This window comes from Rhopalosiphum maidis, chromosome 2 (genome assembly GCF_003676215.2).
Source record: "Rhopalosiphum maidis isolate BTI-1 chromosome 2, ASM367621v3, whole genome shotgun sequence".
NCBI classification, from domain to species: domain Eukaryota; kingdom Metazoa; phylum Arthropoda; class Insecta; order Hemiptera; family Aphididae; genus Rhopalosiphum; species Rhopalosiphum maidis.
In genome coordinates, this window is record NC_040878.1 from 39,185,795 (window position 1) to 39,200,513 (window position 14,719).

At 28.9% G+C, this 14,719-nt stretch overlaps 2 protein-coding genes across 2 annotated transcripts; both read left to right on the top strand.

Moving 5' to 3' along the window:
• Positions 1-1,977: 1,977 nt before the first annotated feature.
• On the top strand, positions 1,978-6,994 carry LOC113554567 (gustatory receptor for sugar taste 43a-like). Its single transcript, XM_026958466.1, has 6 exons — positions 1,978-2,144; positions 2,568-2,654; positions 2,951-3,200; positions 6,554-6,622; positions 6,700-6,789; positions 6,866-6,994. Exons 1-6 carry the CDS (start codon positions 1,996-1,998, stop codon positions 6,926-6,928), a joined length of 708 nt encoding a protein of 235 aa, XP_026814267.1. The 5' UTR covers positions 1,978-1,995; the 3' UTR covers positions 6,929-6,994.
• A 3,409-nt stretch (positions 6,995-10,403) lies between these two features.
• On the top strand, positions 10,404-14,638 carry LOC113554649. The gene is made up of 4 exons (XM_026958590.1): positions 10,404-11,427; positions 12,990-13,058; positions 14,226-14,315; positions 14,502-14,638. Exons 1-4 carry the CDS (start codon positions 10,447-10,449, stop codon positions 14,562-14,564), a joined length of 1,203 nt encoding a protein of 400 aa, XP_026814391.1. The 5' UTR covers positions 10,404-10,446; the 3' UTR covers positions 14,565-14,638.
• Positions 14,639-14,719: the final 81 nt, after the last annotated feature.

Consider the following 14,719-nt stretch of genomic DNA (forward strand, 5'->3'; position numbering starts at 1 on the left):
GCTATTCCTATAACAAGAAATTAGACATACTAGACATTGGACTGATGGTTAATAAAAATAATAAAGAAAAAAAGTTGAGACAATTTGTTGTATTTAAAAAGGTTAAAAAAAGGTTAAGCTCATTATATCTAAAGAAATAAATTCACGTTATCAAATAGACCTGATTGATATGTGACACTTTTTTTTTCTGTGTTATCGAGAACCTAGGGAGGGACTGGTTTTGGTATTGTTTCTCTCTCGGGATGTGTAGGCACTGCCTGATGGTAATTATAAATTTATCTTAGTCTATCATTTAACCAAATTTGTGAACTTACTCATAAAGCTTAAATACTTAACACAACACATAACTCTTAAACTCTTGCTTATGAAATTGTGCATGTGTTATTGGATATTTTTACCATTTTCGATGCTCCAGCCATATAACAAAGTAACAACTGTAGAAAATTCGCAAAAAAGATAGAAGAGGAACCTATATGCACAATTTTGTTTACAATTTGCAAGGAACAGTTTATTAGTATTGATGATGTACATTGTACACCGTAGTATCCTCCATTCTGTTATCACTTAAGGAAATAGCTAGGCATGTTTCCAACTTAAGAGGCTAAGGCTATAACCATTGCTGATAGAATTTTATGCATCTCTAAATACCAAAGTATCAAAATAAATAAATTTATTTTAGTTGTTTATTGATTTAGGTAATTTAATTGTTAAAAATGTTCTAATGTGTAAAATAAAATACGTATTGAAAATAAATATTACATTTAAACCTAATATTATTATTATTATTAAGTTCAGCTTATTAATTTTTTCTGACACTTTCAGTACTGGTCATTGTATACAATGTCTATATAGTACTCTAGTCTATGCATATAATTATTCATATGGCTTGGAAAACTCGGGCTGTATACAACTGCTGGTCAGTGATTACAATGACCATTTTTCCATTTAACTAGGTACCTACTGTTAAGGAATTCATATTTAGATATGCCATTTTATTCATTCTCAATAAGTATATTATATTTTTATTTATACTATTTTCAATTAATTCTTATTTTGCTCCTTATTTAAAACTCTTATTAGTTATTTTCTTGTCATTCTTAATATTTGCTGATGTCATTCATTTCGATTTGATCATTAAAATCGACCTGTATGTTTATTACGATAAGTACCTACCTACTATTTGTCACTTGGACAATTCAAAATATAGAAATATATTTTTTCTTTGTATAAAAGAGTAATAGTTGATATTTAATAAATAGCTAAATTTTAATAAAAGTACGTTATTTCTTATATCCATGTTTTAGTTGAAATTCCTTTGACGTGCGTGTACTAGTATAATGTTTTAATACAAGGCTTGCATAAAAAAAATTAGTATTGTCTATAAGTATGACACCTCCAAGCGTTTATCAATCATTTCGTCAAATTAATATTATATCCCGAATATTTGGTGTCATGCCGTTGAAAATGGTACCAGGAGACCCGATAAGTGGTCCTATTTGTTTAATATCTACATTTGATTACGTGTATTCAGTTGTTTTACTTATTGTAACCATTGCGCATGGGATATTGGCACCGTTTTATGTGTTGCATACAATCATGCCATACGTTTATCAACACTCAATGTTTTCAGTGGAATCAGATGTACGACATCCCATCACTGAGAGTGAGATTCAATCAGAGCTCGACGAAGACGAAATCAGCGAAATGGCTACTGTCATGAAAATCCTTAATCCAATTATGATATCCTTGTCTAGTATTTGTAGCAGATTGGTTGCACTCACTTTTCTTCACCGGAGGTTAAGTGAGTTTATTACTGTTCTACACAACACTGATAGACTGATGGATGTCACCATAAAGTCGAATGTTTCCACTGCAAGCAAAACCTTCATACAAACTCTTGACAAGTATCTGTTATGATATTTTGCCCTGATCGGCATGCCAGTAAATATTTTTTATCTATATACTGTGTCAGTCGCAAATAGCAAGGCCGGTGTCATGTGGTGTGTCCTACTTGCTTTCAATAATCTAGCCTGTTTTAGTACTGACATGCAGTTTATCCGTTGTGCATGCATGTTGCACTATCGTTTTAGAGTTATTAACAAGGAGCTTGAGACATTTGCATCCATATGGCATTTCAAACGTGGGTTAGTACCTATATAATAATAATAATAATAATAATAATAATAATAATAATATTTGTTGATTTTTTAAATTTTTATATTTTTATGAAGTATTAACAAGGGGTTATCTTTTATATGAAATGTGTATTTGTTGTAGGTACTTTGTACAAAAAAAAAAACATTTGAATTTTACCGCGAATCTTTTAAATTTTAAACTAAATACATAGGTACAGACCTTTATTACCACCTCCCGATTAACATTAAGTAAGAAGATAATTGTATACCATGTATCTTTATATATTTGTATACCATTGTGTATTCATGTTTCGTATTTATCATAATTACCAGAAAAAGTGGGTTTATCAATTAGTTACCTATTCACAATTCACTTGGCTGAATTTATTATCATGTATCGTGATAATTAATTAAAAATAGATCATTTTTCAGTGCTTTGGTTGAAAGAAAAAATTGCCAATCATTTTTATGTGAACTATCATACGGCCACAATATATGTGATTCTATCGAAATGTATAGGTAAGCCGGAAGTTTATTAATAAAGCATCATACCTAATAGCCAATAGATATATTAAATTTGTTGACTATCTAACTAAATAAATTATAATACTATCCCTGATTTGACATCTCGTGTAATCTCTTATATATATATATATAGAGAGAGAGAGAGAAATAGCTTAAAAAAATTTCTATTTAAAGATAAAAGAATCAATTTATAGTGCAAACTGCAAAGTATAATTTACCTTTTTCTACTTGTATTCGTATTTTATATAAGAAGATGATTGTTTGACAAGTGTAATATCTGTTTTTCTTAGATATTGTTATGGACAATTTTGCAATATGGTATGCCAATTGAATTCTACGTATCAATTGCATCTTTTGGGATGCATTTCAGCGTGTTTTTTAAAAATACTGTTCAATCTTTATTTTTCTATGTTTGGATATGTTATTGGAACTAATGGTCAAAGAGAACAAGATGAACTAATACGAGCTATATTTTGGAATGTATTTTATGGAATAAGATTCTTGACGATAATTTATGTAGCCAATGCTACGAGTAAACAAGTAAGTTCGACTTGGGCGAGTGATCAATAAGACTTATACTAGGTACTCATCTCCAAACGTGTGACAAATTACCAAGGTCTTTAGCTATTATTATTAAAAAATTTTTACATTTTTAACTTCAAACAGTTGTTAATCTCGTATACAAGATTGACAAATTATTATATTCATTTTCAAGCTTTTTTATCAAGAATAATGTTTTTGACCATTCATTGAAGAAAAATAATCTGACAATTTTAAATACCTATAAACAGTTTAAATTTAGTCTAAATATTTTGAAAATTGTATTAACAATAGAAAAATGATAATATAAGTAATAGTGGAATGTTAAAAGTTTTTTTAGTTAATATTTTTTGAAATAAAATAAAATATTAAAAATCGTTTAATAGAATAGGTATTATTATTTTGCGTTAACTATTCGATGTTATCAATTTTTTTTTATAATTTTTGTAAGGAAATTTATGAACAACCTTGTACATTTTTATTTTCTAAAACAACTTCCTTCTAGGAAGTTTATTAATTTTTCTAGGTTTTTTACTTATTAATAAAATCTAATAATCAATCGGAAAAATATTCAAATATTTCAAATATATATGTATATGATATTATATATTTATTTATTTATAGCCAGGGCTCGGAAGTTCTAGCAAATGCATATTTTTCTTGGTTCGTCCTAGAACATTCAAAGTAAGATACAAATATGTTTCACACTTCTCTGATGTCATACACGAAATTTTATTTTGCTTTTTTTGCATATTTACGGTTTTTACTACTATTTTGCAAATTTAAGGTTTTAAGTGCTATTTTTGGGTATATTTTCACATAAATACATATTATATGAGCTATTTTGCTAATTTGGAGTTATAAATGCTGTCTATGGGCATATTTTTAAAAACTAAATTTAGTTTACCTACCAAACAGCCGCCTACGAATATGTGAACGAAAACAAATTGTTATATTTTAAGACCTTAGACCGTTGTTATCGTTGATTAAACGGACAATTCCGTTCGTTTCCAATAAATTGCTTAATTTTAAAATCGTGTCAATCACATCGTATTATCGCATTATCATTAGATTAGTTGTATTATCGTGCTGCAGTCGTATTCCTGTCGATACCTACCATCATATTCTATGAAAAACATTAAAAATCTGTAAAATTAAATTTATCTTAAATTTCATGTTTAAAAATATTTGTTGAAAATTTTATTTTGCATATTTTGCAGTTTTTAGTGCATAGCGTTAATATTAATGTTTTTATGTGCATATTTAAGCGCTAAAAATTAATTTTTTTTAGTGCTATAATTTCCGAGCCCTGTTTATAGCAAATAGCTTATATGAATAATTGATGAACATTTCAAATCAAATATTTTTGAATTGCAAAAAAATATAAATTCGATTTTGTCGAAAACCAGTTTTGCCTTTGCGTACAAATTCACGTTTTCCCTGTTTTTTTTACTTTTTTCTGATTAATAAGATGTACTTACTGGAATTTTTAGTATAAAACGTGCAAATATAATTGTAAAATCAATAAATTTTCATCGCTTCGCTGAGATGTATAATTAAATACATTTATTAAAGGATTAACATGATGTTGAAATATATTAATCCGATTAAAAATAACTACTTAGGTTATCGTTTTATTATTTTAATTCACAGATTAACAAAATGCAATCATTCGAGAATGTCCATGATTAATTTTTTTTTAGATTTTTTAATATTTATTATTAGTATATTGTTAATTATTATTATATATATTGACCACATTGGCATATGAAAAATTGTACTTATATAATACGTGGGTTCTATATTATGCTATTTATGCTTAGTAGACCTGTCATAATAAAACGCAATCATTAAAATAGAACCTGAAAATCTATCAGTATAGTAGTATACATACACTACGCTTGTTGTACTTATAAAGAAATTCGGTGAAAATGGAGGTAGTGCAGTTGAACGCGCTTGTTTATTTTAATGAGTAAACAAAATAAGTAGCACACAAGTGATTATTAAAATCGTTGTTTATTTTTATTCAAAAACTTTTTTGTACTTATAGGTAAATACAACGGTCGTTATTGTGTCAAGAAGTGAGTAGGTAGGCACTGTATGAACTTGTGTATGAAATTAGAAGTAGTAATAATTAATTGTATTAATATATAGTAATCTATAATAGCTAGGTTGGTATATGGCAAAAGGTGATTGTGGTTGCGATGTTTTATAATATGTTCAACATAAAATATATATTTCAGTAGAATTTTTCTGATAAATATTAAATTATTTTTTCTATCTTGATAATAATTACATGTATGTTCAACTTAATCAGTGTACCGTTGGTCGTGCAGTACATGGTGGACGACTGGTCTCATGTGTTTTAGACATCGTTGATGGTATTGCAGTCCAATATTTGATCGAAAATGATTTCACCAATCGGTGTTTTTTAGTCTACGCGACGTTCCTAGATATTAACGATGATTTAAACCAGTTTAAAACGGAGTACATTGACCGCGACAAATTTCCGTTCTTCAAGAAAGTTGCACATGACCTGTAGCCAAATGCTGCGTCTGTGTCGTAGTTTACTCTAAAGATTATTACTGTCCAAGGGACAAAACACACACGTTGGTCAACATCGTAGAGATTTTAAAAATCAGACATTGGTTAACCCGCGAAGCCGTCATCGTCATGAACTACTTGTTCGGCAATCATTTGGGACTGTCGATACTCTCTTTGAGTGTTCTTGTATTTTTGGACGTATATACTGGCGTGTTTCATTCTTTTGCAGCTAATAACCGCATGGATAATAAAATATTTCGATCGAAGCTGTTATTTTTTGCGCGTGTACTGCAATACTCGTATAGGTTCTGTGTAATAACTATTCTCTCAAATTTAACGATAAAGCAGGTAAAGAAAAATTTATCAGTACCGAAATTATAGGTCTGTAAATAATATAGTATGATGATCATGTCATGGTCGAATAATGATAATTATTATTTATGACGTATGAGATACGTTTGAGCTCAAAATATACTACTGAATGTTGAGTGCTGACTTTGATCTTGAAATTCCTAGATTTATGATCAATATATGTGATTTGAGTGTTAAATAATCAAAGAAAAATCGGAATTTCAAAATATTAAATTATATTAAATTTGACTGTCATTTAAATAAAGTAAACCCTTATATTTGATTACATAATAAACAGTGGTTATGATTGATTTACATCAACTTAGTTTTGTTAAACTATACTATTGTATTACACCAATATTATCCTATAAACAGTATAAACTATATAAGTAATTTTTTTGTTAGAAAATTATTACCGATCATTACCCATAATTTATGAATTAATCATTTTGTTTTAGGCGGTTAATGCAAAAACATTAATAACTGATATAAACAATAGGTATTTAGATACTAGTACACAGGAAGAGGTGAGGATCATAATATAATAATAGCATTTTTTCATTTATTATTAATTTTTATTAATGATCATTGATTAACTTACTAGCTTCAATTATTCTACTCTCAAATATCTAGTCGCTGCATCCAGTTCACTGCTTGTGATTTGTTCACTTTGAATACCCGTCTAATCACTTCAGTAAGTATACTTTTAATTTATATTAAAAACGAGAAGTGTTCTACAAATTATTTGTTTTTTTTTTTTTTTTATATAGGCTATTGCCGCTGGTGCCACATATCTAGTTATTCTAGTGCAATTTCATTCTGGCAAAAATTGAGTTTTTTAGCATTTTGTCTAATCAATTAAGAATTAAAATTAAACGTGTTTGATTTATGTAGACGAGCATAATTTAAATATTTAATCAAGATTATATATTATAATTTATAGACAATATATATTTATTATAACTAGGAAAGGTATAATTTTATTCTAGGTACCTATTTGATTCTTTATTCACCTATTTGATGATAGGAAAAAAGATAACCATTAGGCGATATTTGATATAGGTATAAAATAATAGGTATGTAGACTGTAGAGGCCTTTTGCATACGTAAGCATTAATGATTAAAAAATAAAATCTCAATCATATAATTATGTTCCTAATGTAAACAAAATTGAGGCTGAAATCTCTATCCTGAGGAAAATAAAAAAATATTATTAAAAAAAATTAATTATTAATAATTATTAATATTATTCACTATTAATAGTAAAGTACTCTATTTTCAAATAGTGAAAAACTGTTGACACAAATTATTGTTTTTGATTTTAATGTAAATGGATTGAGAAATTACAACGTGAATATTGTAGAGAACCGAATTTTTTTTATTGTTTATTATTTAACTTTGATATAAATTGTAATTTAGGTAATATAAAAAGTTATAGCCATTATAGGTAATAGATAATAATTGTCAGTAAGAAAATAATTTTATTTTTAAGTATTTTATCAATCGTTTATTGAAAATTTTATTATCACTGGTTCAACGCCGTTTATACCTATGCAATTTGTGATAAAAAAAACGCAGTTTTTAAACGCGTTAGATGTGTAACTTGTAAAGATATAATGATGGGAAATTTATCTATAGGCTGATAATAAATGAAAAATTGAAATATTTGTAATAAAGCTATTTTAAATTAATAATATATTTTTATTTTTTATTCATCAAAATCTATAGCGAATCTAAAAATGGGATAATAAGTTATGATAGCTAAAGTATAATACATATAAGTTCAAGACTAGAGGTTATCTATGTATATAAAAATACTGTGTCGATAGCTGTTCCTGATCTTGTTCGATCTAACGATCGATTAATCAGCTTCAATTTCAATGTGTTACCTACAAGAAATAAATCAGTGGTTGTGCTTCTTCAACGTAATTTCTATATTTTCAAATGGTGCTTAAGTTTCAATTGGTATTTTATCCCGATTTTTTTAAAAATTAAATGCAGAAATATATACAAGTAAAATTTTGAGTATAAAATTAACGATTCACTAATTTTTATAATTGATGATATACGATATACTATACATAATACACAACCTCAACACTTCAACAGGAATCGTTTGATCACTTTTAACAGTACATGAGCATCGTTCATAGTAACGACATCCATGTGTTTGATGTAAGAAACGTAAGATCAATGTATAACTAGTGACAGTGTAGTGTTATACTATTAGTGAAATTATGAAACATTGAAACTTCGTGTTTTCGTCAACTCTCCCGTCAGAATTAAATTATTTAATCAAATAATTAGAACCTTATCTCATCTTCATTTTGCATTTAAGTCTCAGAATGAACCAGTGTCTATTGTTGATTTTTGTGTCATTTCGGTAATTAAACCAGTTGTATAAAAGTTTAAATTTTGACAGTTTAATGAATAAACTGACAGTTTTAAATTTGTTGAAAGTGAGTACGAAACTCAGCTTGCAATGTTATCACGGAACTTTGTTTGAATTGTTTGTCCATGATAAAAATTGTAATCTTCATTAGTATAAATCCATTTATACTTGGGACTCTAGATACAACAATTGCTGCAAATGAATCATTGCATATTTGATTTTGTTGAAGATTCTTTTTTGTGTCTAATGTATATACCATATAGGTATATTTCATAGGAACATAACAAAGGTTTTGTTTAGCTTCAAAGGATTTATTATTAAGAAATAATAACGTACTATAATAATAAGTATAATGACGTACTTCAATATCGGTACTGTTATTACTTGTTTGACTAATATAATTCTAATGTTTGTATCTAAGTGCTAACTTTTTTCCTAGTTTTACTCACCAATTTTTTTGGGAGAGTTAGAGAACTATAATCATGCACGTGTCACTTGTCCAACCTCGTTAGAATATTAAATTTAATATGAATTAATTTACTAATTTCATCATTAGCAGAGTAATTGGACACTTCCACGTTTATATGGCCATAAGAGTATAATATATGTCTTGTAATATTTGTTTAAAATAAATATAATTTTGTATAGAAAATCGCTGTCAATGACTGGCATTTTGTACAACTTTTATTGGAAAAATTTTTCCTATTATATATTGTAAAGACCAATGAAAACACCTATAATTTCTGATGTAATTTTATTTTCAGCTGAGTTCAAAATAGTTTGGATTTACACTCGTTGAATTAGTGTACCGGTTAGGTCTAACACCATCAAAACAGTTGCATTCCACGAGCCGCGAGGTCTATCAGAAGTCTATCAGCTTTTTATTTTGTGAAAAGATTTCAGTAATTTTAACTCATTAACTTCTTTTTACAATCCATTCCGAAATTCGGTCATCAAATTTGAAAATATTCGATTTTGATTGTCTTGTAACACGAGTCTTATTATATAGTTCAATTAAAAAAAATAATAATCTTGCAATAAAATGGAACCGGATATTTGCTAATTAGGCAGCTAACAAGTTCATAAAAAATATAAATAATTTAGTTCTTATATCCAGTAAAAATAATTATAAATTTATGTTAAAAGAAAAATAACTTACTTAGTACCTATAACCTTTATACTCGAAAACAAAATTAATATATTTATATAATAATGGTATGTAAGCCCACATTGGCCAGTTATGCTATACCTATCGAAATTGTTACATTATAATAACATTAACATTCTACATACATTTTATATTATTTTATATTTACATAAAAATTAAATTAATAATTAATAAAAAGACAAGAAATATGAACGAAAGAAAAAATATATATGTAAAATAACGATTAATAATAATTAGGTATATGCCTAGTGCCTAAGCCTACGTGTGTTATTTCCACATAATACGCGTTGTACTATTTACTGTATATTACAACCACTTTTTAGAGCGCGAAAGAAAGGTGTTTTTCTTAAGAATATATTATAAAGCAAAAAAAAAATAAAATGTAAAATAAAAATTGTTATTATACTCGTCAATTTAATTGTTGACATGTTTGAAGTATTCACAGTATGAGCATTGTAAATAACAACAGTCGAGTGTTTTGATCGGCCAAAAACAATTATTACAAACCAAAATTACATTATAATATATACTTATATATTATGGGTAAAAATGGTAAAATATTTATATTTTTGACAGCGGTTTTAGTTACTCAATAATCATGTCTTACTGTTTACACTGCACTAGCTGCAGTGTCATAATAGGGTAATAATATAATAATGTAATAGGTATATAGTCTTTTTGTCTTAGCAGACACGTCTAGGTGCTTAGAAACATATAATACACATTATATTAATACTAAAATATTTTACACCTAAGCAGGTATATACTGCACTGTATGCGTTTCACACGGGATGTGGCTGATCCGAGTGTTTTGGACACTGTTCGGAGTGTTCACCATCGACATGACGCACAACAAGTTCCAATACGCGTACTCGGCTTTGCTGATGGCCACATGCGTGTACAATTTCGCGAACGCGTCTCAGGTCATATGCAAACTGGACCACTGGTGCATCACATTCTCGTCGACGCTGACAGGCGTGTACGACAGAGTGTTGTCGTCCACTGCGTTTTTGTCTCGGATCGCCGTCGTGTACGAATGCGAGCCGAACATGTCCAGGTATCGGGCGACCATCAAGGCGTTCGAGGCGTATTCGCCACCGTCGCCCGCGGAGCTCCGGCGACACGGGGCGTTTTCACTGACCGTGGTCGCCACGTGCCTGGCCGTCATCGTGCCCAGCAACGCGATCAGCATGTACTATTTGTGCCGGTACGAGCCCAATTCGGACGCGTCGCTGTTCGTCTACCACTTGTTCATGTACGTCCAGAACCTGAGCATGTGTTGCATCGAGACGCAGTTCGTCGTGCAATGTTTCAAGGTGTACACCAAGTTTCGCGGCATCAATGACGATCTGAGGAGGCTGAGGGACGAAAACGTCAACCGCTCCGAGTATCCGTTTATGTCCCCCACGGGTTCGTCGTCATCGTCGTCGCCGCTACCACCGTCGCAATGCCATTTGCAACAGTCGTCGTCCGCTATCATTTATGACAAAGACTTTGATCATTCGCAGTTTGCAAGTCAGCCGACGGCCAACGCAGTCGAGATGCTGAGGATCAAACACTGGCTCATTCGCCAATCAATAGATGCGCTCAATAATCTGTTCGGCGTACACATGGGACTGTCGGTGTTCTATCTGTGGCTCATGGCCCTGTTCGATATTTACTACGAAATGTTCGACAACTCTCGGTCGGAACTACTGGTCTACTGTTGGTTACTACAATACACGCTGAGACTGTTAATGATCATATTGATGGCGCACTTCACGACGAAACAGGTATTTATAGGTATTCTGCATGTCTACAATCTCTTTCCCTCTACTTTCGATTTATAACATATTGTGTTACATAAAAAGTTTTGAATTCCGTAATTTTCTGAACTAGATGGTTTATGAATTTACCCACGAATGTTAGTTAAAGTATGAAATAATAATATTACATAAAAATGATACTTTAACTAGTTACTCCATATAGAATAGCTAGTTATTCTATATATTTTCAGTGCATAATAATCGTTAAAATATAGAATACATTGTGACGTCCAACGCAAATCACACACACACTATATACTCGTTATAAATAGAAGGCTTAATTATAGGTGCATTGCGAACGCGACGTGCGATAAGGCGACTTATCACATGGACCTTGAGTCTCCGTCGACCAATGACCGCACCGCCTGAACAACCCCTCCTTACCAATAATAATACCAGTATTATTATCATTAATTAATCATCCGCGCATATGTGACCCCCTTTGTCACCTGTCGTCTATTCGTGCCAATCACATATCCTGGTATCGGCCGACAACGAAAAGGCATGGCACTCCATTTTCTCTCGTCCAGATCCCCGTTTCTTATTCAAAGAAGGAACTCGCTCCAAATTCAGTTCCTCTATAATAAGAACTCGTTCCAATTATCGTTCCATTTTTTTTAACTTACTCAATCTAGCAGTTTTAGAATATTACCTTTTTATTTTTGATGTCAATAGATGAATGATAAAAATGATAAATGAATTAGAATTTTAAAAAATGAATCTCAACAGGAACTGAGTACTAAACAATTAAATTATATAAATAGATTTAATTTGTCTTTATTTTATCTGATTTTTATAAACTAAATTAAATAAAAAATTTGTTTTTTAAAATTTCAAGAGGAACTGAGATTTTCGTTCATGTTTCTCAATATATAAAGAGTTCGTTCATATTCTTTTTCCTTTATTTTTAAAAGAAGCAGTTCCAAGCTTCGTTCTTAAAAAAAGAACTTGTTCCAGAAATCCGTTAGTTCCTTCCCAACATTGCTCACACCTCGCTGGTATTTGGTAATGTTTTTGGTTAAGACCATCATTTTTTTACTTACATATATAAATATATCACGGTGGCTGGTACTTTACATGTTTTATTATTATTAAAAAAGGTAATAGGTAGCCTATTAATAATAAATTATTATTATTGTCTATTCTGACCGAGTTTTGTGCCAGAGCCGGCACCAACTTACGCTTTTTAAGCAAATATTCAAATAAATATCTAAGAATTTCGTTCCCCCAGATTGGTGTTTTTTTATTATATTACCGATTACACACATGTCACTGTCTAAATGTCCCTTTTATAAAAGCTATTTCCTCGTGTAACTAAAAAAGAAAAATCCACGGCACTCCAGTCTTCGGGTCTAGGTCCGTGGTTGACAACCGTAGAAACTATTATGTTCGAAACGGCCTCATGACTCTCGATTGAGAACATATGTACACATAACTAGTAATATCTTTACAGCACAGACATATAATATAATGTATTAGCTATATCATAAATTTAAGTACACCTTAATGATATTTTATTCACTGTGCAGGCACTTGAAGCGAAATCGCTTATCACGGATACCAACAACGGAATTATGGACAGTAGCACCAAAGAAGAGGTAATATTATGACTGTGCGCTATACTATAAACAACGAATCTGGGGATGATGTCTTATTAAATCTAAATAATAAAGAAGAAAATTACTATATAAATATTTATTCAATAATTTGTATTTATATTTTAGATTCTGAGCAAAGTGATGATTTTACATTGATGTTTTTGTTTCTTTTTTTTTTTGTATACACGTTAAATAGTTAAAAAAAACTTCGATATAAATTTTTGTGAGAGGTTTCTGAGAGAAAATTGAATCTATCTAAGGAAGTTGAAATTGAAAATTTTCATTATCTTTCTAAATAATCGGGAAAAAAAATTATAGTCAATAAAATCAATTTTTGATAAAATCTTTTTTGTTTTTTTTTCTGTGTAATTTTGAAAACAAATATCCATAAAATGTTCATCAAATGTTTGTATAGTCATTTTTTATAAATTATATAATTTTAAAAATAAATTTTAGTTTTTTTAGTTATATTTATGGATGTTTGAAATTTTCTTTTTTAATTTTAGTTTTATTAATGTTGATAAAAATAATTCGGTGGATGCTTGAAATTTAATACAAGCTTCATTCATCAATTAAAATTTAAAGAAAGTTTTTATAGTCATAATATTTTATATAAGCGTTTAAATCTATAATTTTGCAAAATCTCGAAAATTACCTATTATTTAGTAATTGGAAATCCATGAACATTTTTTTATATCAATGATTTTAAAATGTAATATAACGTTCTTAATAAGTTTTTCAACCTATATAAAAAAATATTTCTATTGGTTATGTTTTATGAACATTTGAAGTTCAAATTTTTACAACATAAACTATTCATCTGTAAAATAACTATTTCTCTTTAAATGGTTTTTGATATTGTGTTGTAATTATCAAAAAATTAAAATATTAATATAGCTTTAGATAGTAGAAATTTTCATAAAATGTTTATATGATGATTTTCTATACACAATACAGTTTTAAAAATATGTCTTTTTGAATTATTTATATTTTATAGTCATGACATTTTCAAGTTTTATGATAAATGTCAAGATATTTTTTTTCGTGTAGTCAAAAAACTTAAAAAATTAGTAAAAGATCTAACATAAATTATTTTTATAAAATATAAACATATAAAAATATATAAAATACATACGCAAATTTTCGTATTTCAATTTTTATTTTTAGTTACAGTTATTCATAAATCAAATATGTAGTTCCTCAACAGAATTTAATGCCTACGATTTCTTCACGTTGAACACACAAGTCATAAAATCGGTAAGTGACTTGCCCTAAAAACTGTACAATTTTTTTGAAATTTAAATTTATTGATATACGCTGAAAAACAAATTAATATATTAAATAAACACACTCAAAATGAATACTGTGTAGACATTATATTATACTATTTATGTAATTACAAATTATAGTGTTTCATAGACAATTTAATTATTTTTTCTGCAGGCTATTGCTGCTGGTGCTACATGTCTTGTTATTTTGGTACAATTTCACTCTGGGAAAAATTGAATTAATTCAAATCAAGATATCTACATATTTAATATACACAAAATACCCGTGACAACAAATTATAGTTAATACCTCGGTATTATATATTTAAATATTTAATCAATTCTGCAAAATCTTTTATTTTTATTCCTACTTCTTTTAACTTATTTCTTCCA